The sequence below is a fragment of the Oncorhynchus clarkii genome, chromosome 18 (genome assembly GCF_045791955.1).
Source record: "Oncorhynchus clarkii lewisi isolate Uvic-CL-2024 chromosome 18, UVic_Ocla_1.0, whole genome shotgun sequence".
Classification (NCBI taxonomy): Eukaryota; Metazoa; Chordata; class Actinopteri; order Salmoniformes; family Salmonidae; genus Oncorhynchus; species Oncorhynchus clarkii.
Genome location: NC_092164.1, coordinates 17869673 through 17890723, shown reverse-complemented (window position 1 = coordinate 17890723; position 21051 = coordinate 17869673). Strand labels below are relative to the sequence as shown.

The window sequence follows — 21051 nt, the reverse complement described above, 5'->3', positions numbered from 1 at the left end:
TGTGTTGTTTTTGTCGCACTGATTTGTTTTATCTTGGTCAGGTTGCAGTTGTAAGTGAGAACTTGTTCTCAACTGGCCTACCTTGTTAAAAACTAATTGACGCTACCCATTCCGTTAACGTTAGGATAATTTTCATCAACAACCGCTGAATTGCAGAGCGCCACATTCAAATAATATTACTATAAATATTTATATTCATGAAATCACAATATAGCAAAACACAGCTTAGCTTTTTGTTAATCCGTCTGTTGTGTCAGATTTTGAAAATATGCTTTACAGCGAAAGCAATCCAAGCGTTTGTGTAAGTTTATCGATCACTAGACAAAACATTATGGACACCTAGCATCAAAGTAGCTTGGTCACGAAAATGAGAAAAGCAATAAAATTAATTGCTTACCTTTGATCTTCGGATGTTTTCACTCACGAGACTCCCAGTTACACAATAAATGTTCCTTTTGTTCCATAAAGATTATTTTTATATCCAAAATACCTCAGTTTGTTTGGCGCGTTGTGTTCAGAAATCCACAGGCTCGAGCGGTCACAACAACGCAGACAAATTCCAAATAGTATCCGTAATGTCCACAGAAACATGTCAAACGTTTTTTATAATCAATCCTCAGGTTGATTTTAAAGTATATAATCGATAATATATCAACCGGCACTGTCTCTTTTTCAGTAGGAGAGGGAGAGTCAATGGCTGCACCACTCTGTTGCGCAAGCAAAACTCATGCGAACACCCAGCTATCCACTACGCGATGTTATCTTGCTCGCTCATTTTTCAAAATAAAAGCCTGAAACTATGTCTAAAGACTGTTGACACCTTGAGGAAGCGATAGGAAAGGGAATCTGGTTGATATCCCTTTAAATGGAGCGAAGGCAGGCTATGGAACATATAGCTTTCAAAATAGAGGCCTCTTCCTGGTTTTATTTTCCTCAGGTTTTCGCTTGCAATATCAGTTCTGTTATACTCACAGACAATATTTTGACAGTTTTGGAAACTTTAGAGTGTTTTCTATCCTAATCTGTCAATTATATGCATATTCTAGCATATGGGCCTGAGAAATAGGCCGTTTACTTTGGGAACGTTCTTTTTCCAAACATAAAAATAGTGCCCCCTAGCTGAAAGAGGTTAAAGTGTTGTGTTGTCTCACTTGTCGTGATGTGTGTTTTGTCCTATGTTTTAAGTTTATTTATTTATTTTTAATCCCAGACCCCATCCCCGCAGGAGGCCTTTTGCCTTTTGGTAGGCCGTCATTGTAAATAAGAATTTGTTCTGAACTGACATGCCGAGTGAAATAAAATAAAATATCATATTCCTTCTATCAAATTCCTCTGTATCATATTCCTCTCCACCCTCCAACTCCCCCCCTGTTCTTCCTCAACTCCTCATCATTAAACACTCCCCAGATGTGTGAAAAGTCAACATTTTGTGTTTATACAGTGTTGTACAGTATGCCTTAACAAAAATCAAACAGAGTAAACATTTTTTATTTTATTTTTAAATGCTTTGTTCTTTCATTGCATGCAAAAATACCATATCCCTCCCTCCCTACTCTCTATTACCCAGTCTACTCATCCATCTTCAAGCTTTCATCCCTTCCCTGCTCTTCTATCACCGTCTCAGTTCCACCTCCAGCTGGTTCCCTCTTTTTCTTCTCCTCCAGTCTCTTCCTCTCCTCTCTCCTCATCTTTTCTCTCTTCTTCTCCTCCTTTTCTTGAATCTTTCTCTCCATCTCCAAGAATGCAGCTTGAGCTTTCTCTCTCTTTTTCAGCTCCTCAGAACACTTCTTCTCTTTCTTAATTCTGTCTTTCATCATGTCATTATGTATCTTCATCAGCCCCTCTAACCTCTTTTTCTCTGCCTTTTCCTTCTCTTTTCTTTCCTTCTCTCTCTTTTTCTGTTCTAACTTCTCCCTCTTCTTCTCAGCCTTCATGACTTTCTTCTGCTCTTTCTCTCTCTCCTTCATCTCTTTCTTCTCCCTCTTTTTTTGCTCCTCCTCCTTGTGTTTTATCTCCTTTCTCTCTTTCTCTTCATCTTTCAACTTCTTATTCAGTTTCTTATTTTTCTCTTTTTCCTCCATCTTCAAAAATGGGATTTTCTGCATTTGGTTCATGAGCAGAAAGCCCACTCTTCCCAGGATGGTTTCTGCTCTCTCTGTTGAAACCTTCCCAATAGAGCACTTGGAATGGGCACAATCCGCCTCACTCTTCAATCCCTCCCTCGGGCTCACCTCCTCAGTGACGCTCCTCTCTTCACTCTCAATTTCAATGCCTATCCAATGATCCTAACAGGAAGACATTGACTCTAGATGTAATATTGTTCCAATGTAGCACATTCAATACACAACTGAGTGATCAACATACAATGATGGCCTCATGGGGCACCCCATTAGATTTTACAATACCTATAGATGTTCCTGGGTCCATACTAAAAGTAATACAAATGCTAACCCTAGTGAGGGGTGATGTTTTATACTATGAGCAAAGAGCAGCAGGGTTGGGGTCAATTCCATTTCAATTCCGATCAAAAGACTCTAAGATTCCAATTCTCTTCAACGCATTGAATTGAAATGGAAATGACCACCATCCCTGTAAAGTAGTAAGGTGAAATTCGACACCTACCTTTACCTCTTCCAGGGTCCAGGGCCTGGGTTCCTCATCCTCTGTCCTGCATATGGATGCTCCAACTCTAACAGGCATCTTAGTGACTACGCAGATCAGAGGGTTGGGCAGCTCATCATTGCGGGTTGCCAGAGTTAAGTTAGCATCTGAGACCAGCTGTTGAGCGTGAGGGCAGATATCCACCTCCACAGTAGTGCCCCTTCCTTTCTGATCTGGCTGCTTGGGGTCCTTGTCATGGATGCATGCCAGGCTTGGAGGAAGTGCATGGACAGGGCTTTTATCACCCATCATTTCCTCTCTCTTGACAGTGGATGCAACTGCACTTTCCTCTATGTCAACTGAGCACTCTGTGGTGTTCTCAACGGTCTCCTCTGGCTGTTTGTGGTCAATGTTGTGGGTGCAGGGCAGCCTTAGAGACAGTGCTGTGGGTGCAGGAGGACTTTTTTCAGCCAAAAACTCCTCTTGGAGGACAGTGGACACGGAAGCGACTGCTTCACGGGCAACTGGACACTTGCTGGTGCCCTCTACTGCCTCCTCTGGTAGTTTGTAGTCATTGTCAAAGACAAGTTGCAGGCTTGAAGGCAGCACTAAGGGAAGACCTGTGGCTGCTGATGGATCCTCTCTATTAGCAACTGATGCCTCTGCGGCGACTGAGCACTCAGTGGCTTCCTCTATCGTCTCCTCTGGCTGCTTATGGTCATTGTCCAAAACGTGTGACAAGCTTGGAGGCAGCCTTGGAGCAGGGCTTTTATCCAGGTCCTCTCCCTGGACAATGGATGTGCCTACAGCGATCTCTGTGGCAAGGGAGGACTCGGGTACATCCTCTTTTTCCTCCTTGGTCAGTTTGTGGTCAGAGTCACAGATACATGGCGAGCTTGGAGGCAGTGCTGCAGGGTCAGGAGGGCTTTGATCAGCTCCCATGTCCTCTTTGAGGTGAGTGGACACATCATTGGTTGTTTCACTGGCAACTGGACACTTGTTGGTTCCCTCTACTGCCGCCCCTGGCAGTTTGTCGTCAAAGACACGTGGCAGACTTGGAGGCAGCATTGGGACAGGGCATTTAGCTGCTGATCTGTCCACTCCATCAACAGTAGCTGTGCCTGAAGTGGCCTCTGTAGCAAATGAGACCACATAGGATTCCTCTACTGTGTGCTCTGGAGGCATGAAGTCATCGTCAACGACTGGTGGCAGGCATGGAGGCAGCACTGAAGGAAGAATTGTAGCTGCCCATCGGTTCTCTCTCTTGACAGTGGCTGTATCTGCAGTGTCCACTGTGGCAACTCGGCACTCCGTGGCTGAAACAGCAGGCTGGGAGGTTTCCGGGACTTTGAATGAATTGCCAATGAACCGCTGAGCCAGTGGTGGGAGGGAGAAAGGATAGAATCTGTCCTCTTCCTTGATATTAGATATTGCCACTGGAGAATCTGAGTCCTCAGTGGTTCCCTCTACTGTCTGCTGTGGTGGAATGGAGTCATCGTTAAAGAAGTGTGGCAGGTATCGATGCAGCATTGAGGAAAGATGTGTATCTGTCGACAAGTCCTCTCTTCTACCAGCAGATACATCTGCTGTGGCCTCTGTGGAAACTGGGCACTCAGCAGGGACAAAGTAGGAAAATACAATGAATCGCTGTGCACCCTGAGTGCGTATGACCAATGGAGAGGGGGGATGCAACATGGTTGGTATTGGCCTCCGATTGGTGAAAGCCAGTGGTGGGAGGGAGTCAATACAGGGAGCCATGAACTCAGTGAGTGGACGTTTGGTCACATCTCTCACATTCTGCAGGAGAAAAGAAACAGACATGATGAAAGTGATCACATTCAGTACATACATTCTTTATGAGTGAACTCTATTTACTTTTACATCACATATACAGTGCCTTCGGAAAGTATTCAGACCCTTTCACTTCTTCCACATTTTGTTACCTCAGCCTTATTCTAAAATTGATTAAATAATTTTTTTCAGTCATCAATCTACACAAAATACCCCATATTGACAAAGCAAGAACAGAATCGTTCCAAATTAATTTAAAATAAAAATAATGGGAATATGCTTTCGTATTCAGTACTTTGTTGAAGCACCGTTGGCAGCGATTACAGCATAGAATCTTCTTGGGTATTACGCTACACACTCGGCATACTTGTGTTTGGGGACTTTCTCCCATTCTTCTCTGCAGATCCTCTCAAGCTCTGTTAGGTTGGATGGGGAGAGTTGCGGCACAGCTATTTTCAGGTCTGTCCATAGATGTTCGAGTTCTGGCTGGGCCACTCAAGGACATTCAGAGACGTGTCCCAAAGTCACTCCTGCGTTGTCTTGGCTTGTGCTTAGGGTCGTTGTTCTGTTGTAAGGTGACCCATCGCCCCCAGTCTGAGGTCCTGAGCGCTCTGGAGCAGGTTTTCTTCAAGGATCTCTCTGTGCTCCGTTCATCTTTGCCTCGATCCTGACTAGTCTCTTAGTCCACGCCGCTGAAAAACATCCCCACAGCATGATGCTGCCACCACCGTGCTTGACTGTGCCGTAGGTGCCAGATTTCCTCCAGACGTGACGCTTGGCAATCAGGCCAAAGATTTCAATCTTGGTTTCATCAGACCAGAGCATCTTGTTTCTCATGGTCTGAGAGTCAATGGGTGCCTTTTGGGAAACTCCAAGTGGGCTGTCATGTGCCTTTTACTGAGGAGTGGCTTCCATCTGGCAAATCTACCGTAAAGGCCTGATTGGTGAAGTGCTGCAGAGATGGTTGTCCTTCTGGAAGGTTCTCCTATCTCCACAGAGGAATTCTTGTGCTCTGTCAGTCACTATCGGGTTCTTGGTCACCTCCCCGACTAAGACCCTTCTCCTCCGAATGCTCAGCTTGCCGGGCGTCCAGCTCTAGGAAGAGTCTTGGTGGTTCCAAACTTCTTCTATTTAAGAATGATGGAGGTCACTGTGTTCTTGGGGACCTTCAATGCTGCGGACATCTGTTTCTCGACACAATCCTGTCTCGGAGCTTTACGGACAATCCCTTCTACCTCATGGTTTGGTATTTGATCTGGCATGTACTGTCCACTGTGGGACCTTATATAGACAGGTGTGTGCCTTTCCAAATCATGTCATATCAATTTCATTTACAACAAGTCCAATCAAGTTGTAGAAACATCGAAAGGACGATCAATGGAAACAGGATGCACCTGAGCTCAATTTCGAGACTCATAGCAAAGGGTCTGTATACTTATGTAAATAAAGTATTTCTGTTTTTAAATGTAATACATTTTCAATACAAATGTAACACAGTTTTTTCGCATTGTAATTGTGGGGTATTATGTGTAGATTGCTGAGAATCTTTATTTTATTTAATCCATTTTAGAATGAGGATGTAAAGTAACAACAGGTGGAATAAGTAAAGGTGTCTAAATACTTTCCTAAGACACTGTATATATCTAGTGTCCTCTCAGATGCTCTGCACCAGTCTGTACCAACCCTGGGTCTTCTAGCTAACGGGTCAACTAAGTGTAAAAATACATGCACTACACCCAGCACAACATTTGACATTTTAGACATTTAGCAGACGCTTTTGTCCAGAACAATTTACCGTTAGTGCATTCAACTTAAGGTAGCTAGGTCAGACAACTACATTATCCTGATTTGAAGGTCTATGAGAGATCGCTTGGTCTTGTTATTTAATTTTTTTTAAAGACAAGGCAACCATAAGAACTGAGGACTATGTACATAACAATACTCAGAGACATACACAATACAACACAAGAAAAGTTATCAGACAAAATACTGTTAGCTTACGTTCAATGGCATATGGCACATTTTGCCAGTATATTGACATATATTTGATTTAATCAATATTGTTCAACAGAACTCTAGTCGACTTTGTCAAAGTTGGTCTTGTTACCTCCTCAATCAGGCTTGGCATTTTCCTCGTCTCAAACCAAATCCTCTTCATCTCCTTCTCCTGCTCCCTCTGGATCTGTCTCACCAGAACCAACCTGGCTCCCAGCTCCATCATGTAGTCTGTCTGGATCTCCCTATCCTTCAACTGACACTCAGCCCTCCTCTGTGTCAGCGTTGAACCCTCCATGTCTTCCTCCTAGCTAACAATAAGTCTGGAAAATACATAACGTTGTAGTAAGTGGTGTGTTGCTAACCAAAGAATAATACATCTCTTTACGATGTGCTCACATTTCTTCCCCTTTACTTACAATTAAGCAAGTGACAATCCCAATCCAGAGATGATTACGCAATAGGCCTATCTGAATTATTAGTAAAAAGTTGGCTACTGGAAAAGCGACCAAGTTCAAATGAATCAATTTTGGCTGTTCCTATCATTATGTGCACAATATCCTTCATGACATCTTCATTGTGATGCAAGGCGTTGCCATTGGAGATGAGAAAGCACAACATAGACTTTAACAATCAAACTTCAGGCTCTCTCTGTACCTTACTATTGAGCCTTATTCAACCCCCTCATGTAACGCCACTCCATATTGGCCCTGGTTCTCACAAACCACACTAATCACTTATATAATATCATTCAAAAAGGTTTTGGGGGAAGAAAGTGACTATTTCCATCATGGACCAAACTTGTTGTACAGTTTCATCTATTTGAATCACTCCAGTCTTCTCTTTGAGTGCCTCTGAGTGCAACTCAATTTAATGAGGTCTATCAATTCAACCATTTGAAATGGATGACCATTTAATCAAGAAAATCTGAATATTTTTTTAAATTAGCAACTACAAGTTAGCCAAGTTCGCCTACTTGTTTTTTACACAACCTACCCTTGTGTTACATATTTATAGAGATAATTGATTACAATGTATGTTGGGGATTAACACAGAGATGCGGTTTTCTTTCATCAATAGAATGTATTTGCCATTAGGCTGGCTGACTACAACAACTGTAACATGCCATCTCAGTTGTCAGGATGAACAATTTTCTCACAAAAAAACTGATTCAAGCAAACTGTCTCTCGTCAATAGTTTCACTTGTCACCATGATTGCATGTCAGGCCTACTTAAAGGGTCATGTTAGTACACAAGTCATTTAAAAAGTAGTTATTCTTCAGAAACATAGTTAAACAGTAAGTTATATTACAACCTACCTCTCAAGTAAGCAGCGTGTTCTCTTGCTAATGAAATAGGACATGAATAATCTGTCAGTGGTTAGTTGAATCAGTCTCTTTGCACTGTTCTGTTTGTCTGTGCAACAGCTAACCTCCCAGAATCAGAATCTTGTGATGTCACAATGAAGGCCCCATTGCTATGACTACCCACAGAAGCTCTCATGTGTAATCAAATGCTAGAACAATTCCCTTTTTTTTAACCTGTTGAGCACAGTCATATGTAATATTTACATTGAATCCATGTAACCAAATGTTTTATTAAAATAAAATGCTCTACCTCTTATTAAATTGTTGACCATTCATAGTACAGGTGTTTTGCCTATTTCAAATTGAATATGTTTTAGATTTCACAACTAGCATCCAGGTTTACTTAGGTTATTTGTTTGACCTTAGCCTTCCGCTAATGTCAGTGTTGCTCATCAAAATCTTCATCATTAATAAAATATTTAGGTTACCTTACTACATACAGTAAAACAGGTATTCTGTAGACTGTGACACCTCAGTGAGTGTTTAAGAAAACATCTCTCCTCAATGGCCTCAGCTATTAGCCATGATCAACAAGGTCAAATGTTGCACTAAAATCAAGAAGCAGCTTATTTTGGTCAAGTGACCTGATCCATTGATCGGTTAAAACAACTAGAGCTGTTGCAGTTGAGGGATCTTCACGGTTCGCATGCTGGTAGAGAAATAAGATGTGCTGGGTGTGTAATTATCTAGGCCTGAAACATTTGATTGAAGAGTAGGTGTCCCTGAATTCTTGCATTGTAGTTCAATTTATTATTAAGGAAATCAATATCAGCTGACTATAGAACAGTAGTTTTAGACCTGCCAACAGGTCCCATTGTTTAAAAACTTGTTTGAAATGTTTCTTATCCATGTCTTTCCAGTTGATCTAACCAATCAGACTCAAGAGCAGTGTAATTACTGACAGTGTAACAAAGTTGAAACTGCATCCTTTGTGTGTCTTCCACTAAGATACCAGTTGCATTTACATAGAGACATTACATACTGTTTGACAAATAGCCTATGTCTTGTTATAGGAATAAATGTGAAATGCAGCACTGAAATTGTTTGAATTACATTAAATGATTACCTGTCAGAGACCACCCACTGGTTCTCTATTTCTTCAAATAGTGTTGACACTGTGACTTCAGTTAAAGGGGGTAGATCAGGAATCTTTGTTGGAATGTGGCCCTCAAACTCAACTGAAATCAACAGAGCAAATAATCAGGGACCTGCATCCTAATGATTCTATTCTGTCATGGATGATAATAATTAATACTGACATTTTCAAACATATGATCATAATCCTTTTCAGTTATTCTATAATATAGGATATAATCAATGTTGATTTTATCTTGTGCAAACATTATCATAATCATTTTCACTGTCATAACTCAGTTCATCTATTAATTTCATACCTGCTCCCAAAAAGGCTCTTACATTTTCATTTTTCCTTACAAATACAAAAAAATTGCATGGTTGGACATTGACAGGAATAAGATCTAGTGTTGACGTGGTTGGACTGTCCTAATACACCCTCACATGGCAACTTTGTTCCGCATAGATACTAATCATCTAGACCACGGGGATTGGTGGAAGTCATGCAAAACAGTTTTTTCCGCATTCATGTAATGATGGCACTGAAGCAGACACATTGAGCACACGTTTGGTATGTCAAAGCTTGTTGTACTAATTACATATTCCACCAACAAAGGTGATGGATACAATTTGAGATTTTAACTTTCCTGACCAGGACAGTCACGCAATACTGGAATATAAAAGAAAACCAGAAACCCTGAACATGTGAGTATATATATTATTAATGAGCTAGCAATGCTGTGTGTGTGCGCTCATCCGGAAAACGAGTGTGGGTGGCTTTTGACAGCTCAGTATGGGGTGCACGTCCAACTGACCGTCAGCTGGCTAGAGATCGTGTGTGGTGTAACGTTATGGGTTCAAATAACACATTGAATGTCAGAATACAACTATAGGAATTATATTAATTCTAGGTCAAATAGATTAAAGCTAGTATAAACTGCTGATCGTCTCTTATGGGAAAATGTAGCACAAATCTATTGCTTCATGCTAATGCTAGCTACGTCGGTTTTGACGTTTTGGTAGGGGCGCGTCAGTTTTAGCTAGGTGGCTGTCACTGGCTAGAAATCGTGTGTATGGTGTACTGATTCAAAGAAACCATCAGATGAAATTTCAGAATATAATTCATTATATGGCTAATAGATTGACGTTAGTACCAATTGCAGATATCTTATGAGAGCAGGTAGCATTGTTAGTCTATGCTCGCTAGCTAGCTTAGCTTGCTAGCTAGCTAATTCATTTTGATGTCAGATCTACTTAGCTGGCTAGTTCTTACCAGTGTCTGTCTGGATGTCGGCGTTTCAGAGCAAGTTCAACCATCATTTAACCCCCGGGAATGCTGTTCCATGGAGTTGTATCCCTAGATTAGCAAGGTATGTGTGTGTAGGTGTCAGTCAGTGTCATACAGGTTCGATTGCATCACAGAATAAAATGATATGATACAAAGGTAAACCCCATTTTCTCCAAAACACAATACAATAGAGGCAGGATACTTGTCCACATGATTAAGCATGCATTTAATCTAACAAAAATGACATGAACTAATTTTTGACCAAATGAGCAGTTACTGCCTTTTTGCTTGGGAGGGCAGAATAGGGAAGACATCAACACTATGAAATAACACATGTGGAATCATGTAGTAAGCAAAGAAGTGCTACAAAATACATTTTATATTTGAGATTCTTTAAAGTAGCCACCCTTTGCCTGGATGACAGCTTTGCACACTCTTGGCATTCTCTTAACCAGCTTCATGAGCTAGTCATCTGGAATGCATTTTAATTAACACGTGTGCCATGTTAAAAGTTAATTTGTGGAATTTCTTTCCTTAATGCGTTTGAATCAATCAATTGTGTTGTGACAAGGTAGGGGTTGTTTACAGAAGATTGCCCTATTTGGAGAAAATTAACAAGTCCATATTATGGCAAGAACAGGTCAAATAAGCAAAGAGAAACAACAGTCCATCATTACCTTAAGACATGAAGATCAGTCAATCAGGAAAGTTTCAAGAACTTTGAAAGTTTCTTCAAGTGCAGTCGCAAGAACCATAAAGCGATATGATGAAACTGGCTCTCATGAGGACCACCACAGGAAAGAAAGACCCAGAGTTACCTCTGCTGCAGAGGATAAGTTCATTAGAGTTACCAGCCTCATAAATTGCAGACCAAATAAATGCTTCACAAAGTTCAAGTAACAGACACATCTCAACATCAACTTTTCAAAGGAGACTGCGTGAATCAGACCTTCATGGTCAAAATTCTGCAAAGAGATCACTACTAAAGGACACCAATAATAAAAAGAGACTTGCTTGGGCCAAGAAACACAAGCAATCGACATTAGACTGGTGGAAATCTGTCCTTTGGTCAGATCAGTCCAAATTTGAGATTTTGGTTCCAACCTCCGTGTCTTTGTGAGACGCAGAGTAGGTGAACGGATGATCTCCGCATATGTAGTTCACAGCGTGAATCATGGAGGATGAGGTGTGATGGTGTGGGGTTGCTTTGTTGGTGACACTGTCTGTGATCTATTTAGAATTCAAGCACACTTAACCAGCATGGCTACCACAGCATTCTGCAGCGATCCGCCATCCCATCTGGTTTGCGCTTAGTGGAACTAATCATTTGTTTTCAACAGGACAATGACCCAACACACCTCCAGGCTGTGTAAGGGATATTTGAACAAGAAGGAGAGTGATGGAGTTCTGCATCAGATGATCCAGCCTCCACAATCACCCGACCTCATCTCAAGTGAGATTGCTTGGGAAAAGCAGCCAACAAGTGCTCAGCATATGAGCGAACTCCTTCAAGACTGTTGAAAAGGCATTCCAGGTGAAGATGGTTGAGAGAATGCCAAGTGTGTGCAAAGCTGACATCAAGTAAGTTTAGTAAGTTCAAGACAACTGGTAACTCGGGAAAAAGGAGCTACGACTTGGAAAATACGTTTTCATTTTTCATCCAGCTCGGAATTGTAAATTTGGAACTCGGGCCTCTTTAAATCAAATCAAATCAAATGTATTTATATAGCCCTTCGTACATCAGCTGATATCTCAAAGTGCTGTACAGAAACCCAGCCTAAAACCCCAAACAGCAAGCAATGCAGGTGTAGAAGCACGGTGGCTAGGAAAAAGAGCTCTTTAAAGAGCTACGACCTGAAGATCACTGACATAATCATGATTCAAGCTTTTTTTGTTGAGTTCCCAGTTGTCTTAAAAGTACCATGAATCCAGAGAATGCCAGACCTTGATGACAAAGTTTGATGACAAAATTTGCCCACGAAGGACCGCTGCACCACCTTCCTGTTCAAGTGAGCACAGCACAACAAGTTGAGTCCAAAAATGTCTTGTATGATTCATAATTGATTTAATTAGGCAGGGAGAAATGTATACTGTAGCTAAGAAATGAACACTAAGTGTATGTTGTGTAGTAAGCTGCTAGTAGCCCATGTTCCTCACTGGATGAAGGAACTATTTCGCTGCCAGACAAGGCTCTAGCTGATAGCCAGGTGTAGCAGTGGTAAGGTGTTGGGACTCTGCTGTTGGGACAGCTTTATGTAGGCTATAACAGTTTGTGGGCACTGTTTGTCACGTTATAGGGCAATTAATATATTGTTTATCAAATCAAATCACATTTTATTTGTCACATACACATGGTTAGCAGATGTTAATGCGAGTGTAGCGAAATGCTTTTGTTGTGTAGTATAGTGGCTTTGTTGGCATTCATCCCACACAATTTTTTATTTCCCCGCCAAGATTTACAAGCTCAAATCGCCACTGATCATATTCCCTCTATAATATTTCCGCTATCATATTCCTCTCTATTATATTCTCTCTAACATATTACCCTGTATTATAATAATATATATCATATTCCCCTCTATCATATTCTGTGTATTATATTCCCCTATATCACATTCCCCTCCATCATATTCCCCTCAATCATTTTCTCCGCTATCATATTCCCCTCCATCATATTCCTCTCTATCATATTCTGTGTATTATATTCCCCGCTATCTTTTTCCTCTCCATCATTTCCCTCTCTATCATATTCCCCTGTATTATAATAATCTATATCATATTCCCCTCTATCATATTCTGTGTATTATATTCCTCTATCATATTTCCTCTATGGCTGCTTTGCGTGATGTATTGTTGTCTCTTCCTTCTTGCCCTTTGTGCTGTTGTCCCTGCCCAACAATGTTTGTACCCTGTTTTGTGCTGCTACCATGTTGTGCTGCTGCCATGTTGTGTTGCTACCATGTTATTGTCATATTGTGTTGCTACCATGCTGTGTTGTCATGTGTTGCTGCCATGCTATGTTGTCGTCTTAGTTCTCTTGTTGGGCAGAGACTGTCCCAAGATCGCGTAGCAGTCGGAGGTGTGTTTTCTTGTCTTGTCCGGTGAAAATATTCGCTTTCCTCGTTTATTTGTACATATTTCATATACAGTGGGGAGAACAAGTATTTGATAAGCTGCCTATTTTGCAGGTTTTCCTACTTACAAAGCATGTAGAGGTCTGTAATTTTTTTATCATAGTATATCAGTATTTTTGGGCGCCGATTATAAAAATAAATATATATATATATATTTTTTTACCTTTATTTAACTAGGCAAGTCAGTTAAGAACACATTCTTATTTTCAATGACGGCCTAGGAACGGTGGGTTAACTGCCTCGTTGAGCGGTGGTAGGGGCAGAACTCCAGAGCTCTTCGTTTGCGTCAAGCATTGCGCTGTTTATGACTTCAAGCCTATCAACTCCCGAGATGAGGCTGGTGTAACCGAAGTGAAATGGCTAGCTAGTTAGCGCGCGGTAATAGCGTTTCAAACGTCACTCGCTCTGAGCCTTCTAGTAGTTGTTCCTCTTGCTCTGCATGGGTAACGCTGCTTTGATGGTGGCTGTTGTCGTTGTGTTTCTGGTTCGAGCCCAGGGAGGAGCGAGGAGAGGGATGGAAGCTATACTGTTACACTGGCAATACTAAAGTGCCTATAAGAACATCCAATAGTCAAAGGTTAATGAAATACAAATGGTATAGAGGGAAATAGTCCTATAATTCCTATAATAACTACATCCTAAAACGTCTTACCTGGGAATATTGAAGACTCATGTTAAAAGGAACCCACCAGCTTTCATATGTTCTGAGCAAGGAACTGAAACTTTAGCTTTCTTACATAGCACATATTGCACTTTTACTTTCTTCGCCAACACTTTGTTTTTGCATTATTTACACCAAATTGAACATGTTTCATTATTTACTTGAGGCTAAATTGATTTTATTGATGTATTATATTAAGTTAAAATAAGTGTTCATTCAGTATTGTTGTAATTGTCATTATTTCAAAAAATAAATAAAAAATTGGCCGATTAATCGGTATCGGCTTTTTTGGTCCTCCAATAATTGGTATCGGTATTGGTGTTGAAAAATCATAATCGGTTATTTATTTATTTTTCTCTTTTGTACCCCAGTATCTCTACTTGCACATGATACTCTGCACATCTATCACTCCAGTATTAATGATAATTTGTAGTTATTTCGCCTCTATGGCCTATTTTTTTGCCTTACCTCATTAATATTATTACGTTTGCACACTCTGAACATAGATTTTTACTATTATGCTATTAACTGTACGTTTGTTTAACCCATGTGCAACTCTGTGTTGTTTTTGTCGCACTGATTTGTTTTATCTTGGTCAGGTTGCAGTTGTAAGTGAGAACTTGTTCTCAACTGGCCTACCTTGTTAAAAACTAATTGACGCTACCCATTCCGTTAACGTTAGGATAATTTTCATCAACAACCGCTGAATTGCAGAGCGCCACATTCAAATAATATTACTATAAATATTTATATTCATGAAATCACAATATAGCAAAACACAGCTTAGCTTTTTGTTAATCCGTCTGTTGTGTCAGATTTTGAAAATATGCTTTACAGCGAAAGCAATCCAAGCGTTTGTGTAAGTTTATCGATCACTAGACAAAACATTATGGACACCTAGCATCAAAGTAGCTTGGTCACGAAAATGAGAAAAGCAATAAAATTAATTGCTTACCTTTGATCTTCGGATGTTTTCACTCACGAGACTCCCAGTTACACAATAAATGTTCCTTTTGTTCCATAAAGATTATTTTTATATCCAAAATACCTCAGTTTGTTTGGCGCGTTGTGTTCAGAAATCCACAGGCTCGAGCGGTCACAACAACGCAGACAAATTCCAAATAGTATCCGTAATGTCCACAGAAACATGTCAAACGTTTTTTATAATCAATCCTCAGGTTGATTTTAAAGTATATAATCGATAATATATCAACCGGCACTGTCTCTTTTTCAGTAGGAGAGGGAGAGTCAATGGCTGCACCACTCTGTTGCGCAAGCAAAACTCATGCGAACACCCAGCTATCCACTACGCGATGTTATCTTGCTCGCTCATTTTTCAAAATAAAAGCCTGAAACTATGTCTAAAGACTGTTGACACCTTGAGGAAGCGATAGGAAAGGGAATCTGGTTGATATCCCTTTAAATGGAGCGAAGGCAGGCTATGGAACATATAGCTTTCAAAATAGAGGCCTCTTCCTGGTTTTATTTTCCTCAGGTTTTCGCTTGCAATATCAGTTCTGTTATACTCACAGACAATATTTTGACAGTTTTGGAAACTTTAGAGTGTTTTCTATCCTAATCTGTCAATTATATGCATATTCTAGCATATGGGCCTGAGAAATAGGCCGTTTACTTTGGGAACGTTCTTTTTCCAAACATAAAAATAGTGCCCCCTAGCTGAAAGAGGTTAAAGTGTTGTGTTGTCTCACTTGTCGTGATGTGTGTTTTGTCCTATGTTTTAAGTTTATTTATTTATTTTTAATCCCAGACCCCATCCCCGCAGGAGGCCTTTTGCCTTTTGGTAGGCCGTCATTGTAAATAAGAATTTGTTCTGAACTGACATGCCGAGTGAAATAAAATAAAATATCATATTCCTGCTATCAAATTCCTCTGTATCATATTCCTCTCCACCCTCCAACTCCCCCCCTGTTCTTCCTCAACTCCTCATCATTAAACACTCCCCAGATGTGTGAAAAGTCAACATTTTGTGTTTATACAGTGTTGTACAGTATGCCTTAACAAAAATCAAACAGAGTAAACATTTTTTATTTTATTTTTAAATGCTTTGTTCTTTCATTGCATGCAAAAATACCATATCCCTCCCTCCCTACTCTCTATTACCCAGTCTACTCATCCATCTTCAAGCTTTCATCCCTTCCCTGCTCTTCTATCACCGTCTCAGTTCCACCTCCAGCTGGTTCCCTCTTTTTCTTCTCCTCCAGTCTCTTCCTCTCCTCTCTCCTCATCTTTTCTCTCTTCTTCTCCTCCTTTTCTTGAATCTTTCTCTCCATCTCCAAGAATGCAGCTTGAGCTTTCTCTCTCTTTTTCAGCTCCTCAGAACACTTCTTCTCTTTCTTAATTCTGTCTTTCATCATGTCATTATGTATCTTCATCAGCCCCTCTAACCTCTTTTTCTCTGCCTTTTCCTTCTCTTTTCTTTCCTTCTCTCTCTTTTTCTGTTCTAACTTCTCCCTCTTCTTCTCAGCCTTCATGACTTTCTTCTGCTCTTTCTCTCTCTCCTTCATCTCTTTCTTCTCCCTCTTTTTTTGCTCCTCCTCCTTGTGTTTTATCTCCTTTCTCTCTTTCTCTTCATCTTTCAACTTCTTATTCAGTTTCTTATTTTTCTCTTTTTCCTCCATCTTCAAAAATGGGATTTTCTGCATTTGGTTCATGAGCAGAAAGCCCACTCTTCCCAGGATGGTTTCTGCTCTCTCTGTTGAAACCTTCCCAATAGAGCACTTGGAATGGGCACAATCCGCCTCACTCTTCAATCCCTCCCTCGGGCTCACCTCCTCAGTGACGCTCCTCTCTTCACTCTCAATTTCAATGCCTATCCAATGATCCTAATAGGAAGACATTGACTCTAGATGTAATATTGTTCCAATGTAGCACATTCAATACACAACTGAGTGATCAACATACAATGATGGCCTCATGGGGCACCCCATTAGATGTTACAATACCTATAGATGTTCCTGGGTCCATACTAAAAGTAATACAAATGCTAACCCTAGTGAGGGGTGATGTTTTATACTATGAGCAAAGAGCAGCAGGGTTGGGGTCAATTCCATTTCAATTCCGATCAAAAGACTCTAAGATTCCAATTCTCTTCAACGCATTGAATTGAAATGGAAATGACCACCATCCCTGTAAAGTAGTAAGGTGAAATTCGACACCTACCTTTACCTCTTCCAGGGTCCAGGGCCTGGGTTCCTCATCCTCTGTCCTGCATATGGATGCTCCAACTCTAACAGGCATCTTAGTGACTACGCAGATCAGAGGGTTGGGCAGCTCATCATTGCGGGTTGCCAGAGTTAAGTTAGCATCTGAGACCAGCTGTTGAGCGTGAGGGCAGATATCCACCTCCACAGTAGTGCCCCTTCCTTTCTGATCTGGCTGCTTGGGGTCCTTGTCCTGGATGCATGCCAGGCTTGGAGGAAGTGCATGGACAGGGCTTTTATCACCCATCATTTCCTCTCTCTTGACAGTGGATGCAACTGCACTTTCCTCTATGTCAACTGAGCACTCTGTGGTGTTCTCAACGGTCTCCCCTGGCTGTTTGTGGTCAATGTTGTGGGTGCAGGGCAGCCTTAGAGACAGTGCTGTGGGTGCAGGAGGACTTTTTTCAGCCAAAAACTCCTCTTGGAGGACAGTGGACACGGAAGCGACTGCTTCACGGGCAACTGGACACTTGCTGGTGCCCTCTACTGCCTCCTCTGGTAGTTTGTAGTCATTGTCAAAGACAAGTTGCAGGCTTGAAGGCAGCACTAAGGGAAGACCTGTGGCTGCTGATGGATCCTCTCTATTAGCAACTGATGCCTCTGCGGCGACTGAGCACTCAGTGGCTTCCTCTATCGTCTCCTCTGGCTGCTTATGGTCATTGTCCAAAACGTGTGACAAGCTTGGAGGCAGCCTTGGAGCAGGGCTTTTATCCAGGTCCTCTCCCTGGACAATGGATGTGCCTACAGCGATCTCTGTGGCAAGGGAGGACTCGGGTACATCCTCTTTTTCCTCCTTGGTCAGTTTGTGGTCAGAGTCACAGATACATGGCGAGCTTGGAGGCAGTGCTGCAGGGTCAGGAGGGCTTTGATCAGCTCCCATGTCCTCTTTGAGGTGAGTGGACACATCATTGGTTGTTTCACTGGCAACTGGACACTTGTTGGTTCCCTCAACTGCCGCCCCTGGCAGTTTGTCGTCAAAGACACGTGGCAGACTTGGAGGCAGCATTGGGACAGGGCATTTAGCTGCTGATCTGTCCACTCCAGCAACAGTAGCTGTGCCTGAAGTGGCCTCTGTAGCAAATGAGACCACATAGGATTCCTCTACTGTGTGCTCTGGAGGCATGAAGTCATCGTCAACGACTGGTGGCAGGCATGGAGGCAGCACTGAAGGAAGTATTGTAGCTGCCCATCGGTTCTCTCTCTTGACAGTGGCTGTATCTGCAGTGTCCACTGTGGCAACTCGGCACTCCGTGGCTGAAACAGCAGGCTGGGAGGTTTCCGGGACTTTGAATGAATTGTCAATGAACCGCTGAGCCAGTGGTGGGAGGGAGAAAGGATAGAATCTGTCCTCTTCCTTGATATTAGATATTGCCACTGGAGAATCTGAGTCCTCAGTGGTTCCCTCTACTGTCTGCTGTGGTGGAATGGAGTCATCGTTAAAGAAGTGTGGCAGGTATCGATGCAGCATTGAGGAAAGATGTGTATCTGTCGACAAGTCCTCTCTTCTACCAGCAGATACATCTGCTGTGGCCTCTGTGGAAACTGGGCACTCAGCAGGGACAAAGTAGGAAAATACAATGAATCGCTGTGCATCCTGAGTGCGTATGACCAATGGAGAGGGGGGATGCAACATGGTTGGTATTGGCCTCCGATTGGTGAAAGCCAGTGGTGGGAGGGAGTCAATACAGGGAGCCATGAACTCAGTGAGTGGACGTTTGGTCACATCTCTCACATTCTGCAGGAGAAAAGAAACAGACATGATGAAAGTGATCACATTCAGTACATACATTCTTTATGAGTGAACTCTATTTACTTTTACATCACATATACAGTGCCTTCGGAAAGTATTCAGACCCTTTCACTTCTTCCACATTTTGTTACCTCAGCCTTATTCTAAAATGTATTAAATAATTTTTTTCAGTCATCAATCTACACAAAATACCCCATATTGACAAAGCAAGAACAGAATCGTTCTAAATTAATTTAAAATAAAAATAATGGGAATATGCTTTCGTATTCAGTACTTTGTTGAAGCACCGTTGGCAGCGATTACAGCATAGAATCTTCTTGGGTATTACGCTACACACTCGGCATACTTGTGTTTGGGGTCTTTCTCCCATTCTTCTCTGCAGATCCTCTCAAGTTCTGTTAGGTTGGATGGGGAGAGTTGCGGCACAGCTATTTTCAGGTCTGTCCATAGATGTTCGATCCGGTTCAAGTCCGGGTTCTGGCTGGGCCACTCAAGGACATTCAGAGACGTGTCCCAAAGTCACTCCTGCGTTGTCTTGGCTTGTGCTTAGGGTCGTTGTTCTGTTGTAAGGTGACCCATCGCCCCCAGTCTGAGGTCCTGAGCGCTCTGGAGCAGGTTTTCTTCAAGGATCTCTCTGTGCTCCGTTCATCTTTGCCTCGATCCTGACTAGTCTCTTAGTCCACGCCGCTGAAAAACATCCCCACAGCATGATGCTGCCACCACCGTGCTTGACTGTGCCGTAGGTGCCAGATTTCCTCCAGACGTGACGCTTGGCAATCAGGCCAAAGATTTCAATCTTGGTTTCATCAGACCAGAGCATCTTGTTTCTCATGGTCTGAGAGTCAATGGGTGCCTTTTGGGAAACTCCAAGTGGGCTGTCATGTGCCTTTTACTGAGGAGTGGCTTCCATCTGGCAAATCTACCGTAAAGGCCTGATTGGTGAAGTGCTGCAGAGATGGTTGTCCTTCTGGAAGGTTCTCCTATCTCCACAGAGGAATTCTTGTGCTCTGTCAGTCACTATCGGGTTCTTGGTCACCTCCCCGACTAAGACCCTTCTCCTTCGAATGCTCAGCTTGCCGGGCGTCCAGCTCTAGGAAGAGTCTTGGTGGTTCCAAACTTCTTCTATTTAAGAATGATGGAGGTCACTGTGTTCTTGGGGACCTTCAATGCTGCGGACATCTGTTTCTCGACACAATCCTGTCTCGGAGCTTTACGGACAATCCCTTCTACCTCATGGTTTGGTATTTGATCTGGCATGTACTGTCCACTGTGGGACCTTATATAGACAGGTGTGTGCCTTTCCAAATCATGTCATATCAATTTCATTTACAACAAGTCCAATCAAGTTGTAGAAACATCGAAAGGACGATCAATGGAAACAGGATGCACCTGAGCTCAATTTCGAGACTCATAGCAAAGGGTCTGTATACTTATGTAAATAAAGTATTTCTGTTCTTAAATGAAATACATTTTCAATACAAATGTAACACAGTTTTTTCGCATTGTAATTGTGGGGTATTATGTGTAGATTGCTGAGAATCTTTATTTTATTTAATCCATTTTAGAATGAGGATGTAAAGTAACAACAGGTGGAATAAGTAAAGGTGTCTAAATACTTTCCTAAGACACTGTATATATCTAGTGTCCTCTCAGATGCTCTGCACCAGTCTGTACCAACCCTGGGTCTTCTAGCTAACGGGTCAACTAAGTGTAAAAATACATGCACTACACCCAGCACAACATTTGACATTTTAGACATTTAGCAGACGCTTTTGTCCAGAACAATTTACCGTTAGTGCATTCAACTTAAGGTAGCTAGGTCAGACAACTACATTATCCTGATTTGAAGGTCTATGAGAGATTGGTCTTGTTATTTAATTTTTTTTAAAGACAAGGCAACCATAAGAACTGAGGACTATGTACATAACAATACTCAGAGACATACACAATACAACACAAGAAAAGTTATCAGACAAAATACTGTTAGCTTACGTTCAATGGCATATGGCACATTTTGCCAGTATATTGACATATATTTGATTTAATCAATATTGTTCAACAGAACTCTAGTCGACTTTGTCAAAGTTGGTCTTGTTACCTCCTCAATCAGGCTTGGCATTTTCCTCGTCTCAAACCAAATCCTCTTCATCTCCTTCTCCTGCTCCCTCT

The 21051-nt window shown here is 41.7% G+C and overlaps 1 protein-coding gene across 1 annotated transcript; it reads right to left on the bottom strand.

Annotated features, from left to right (window-relative positions):
* Positions 1 to 1568: 1568 nt before the first annotated feature.
* LOC139372257 (uncharacterized) lies at positions 1569 to 4131 on the bottom strand. The gene is made up of 2 exons (XM_071112020.1): positions 2623 to 4131; positions 1569 to 2285 (listed from the first exon to the last, which is right to left on the bottom strand). Exons 1-2 carry the CDS (start codon positions 4129 to 4131, stop codon positions 1569 to 1571), a joined length of 2226 nt encoding a protein of 741 aa, XP_070968121.1.
* Positions 4132 to 21051: the final 16920 nt, after the last annotated feature.

Coding starts and splice junctions, on each gene's coding strand:
- LOC139372257 (XM_071112020.1), bottom strand. CDS start 4,131: ATGCTGCATCGATACCTGCCACACTTCTTTAACGATGACTCCATTCCA. Junction 2,286..2,622: donor GGACCCTGGAAGAGGTAAAG/GTAGGTGTCGAA, acceptor TCTTCCTGTTAG/GATCATTGGATAGGCATTGA.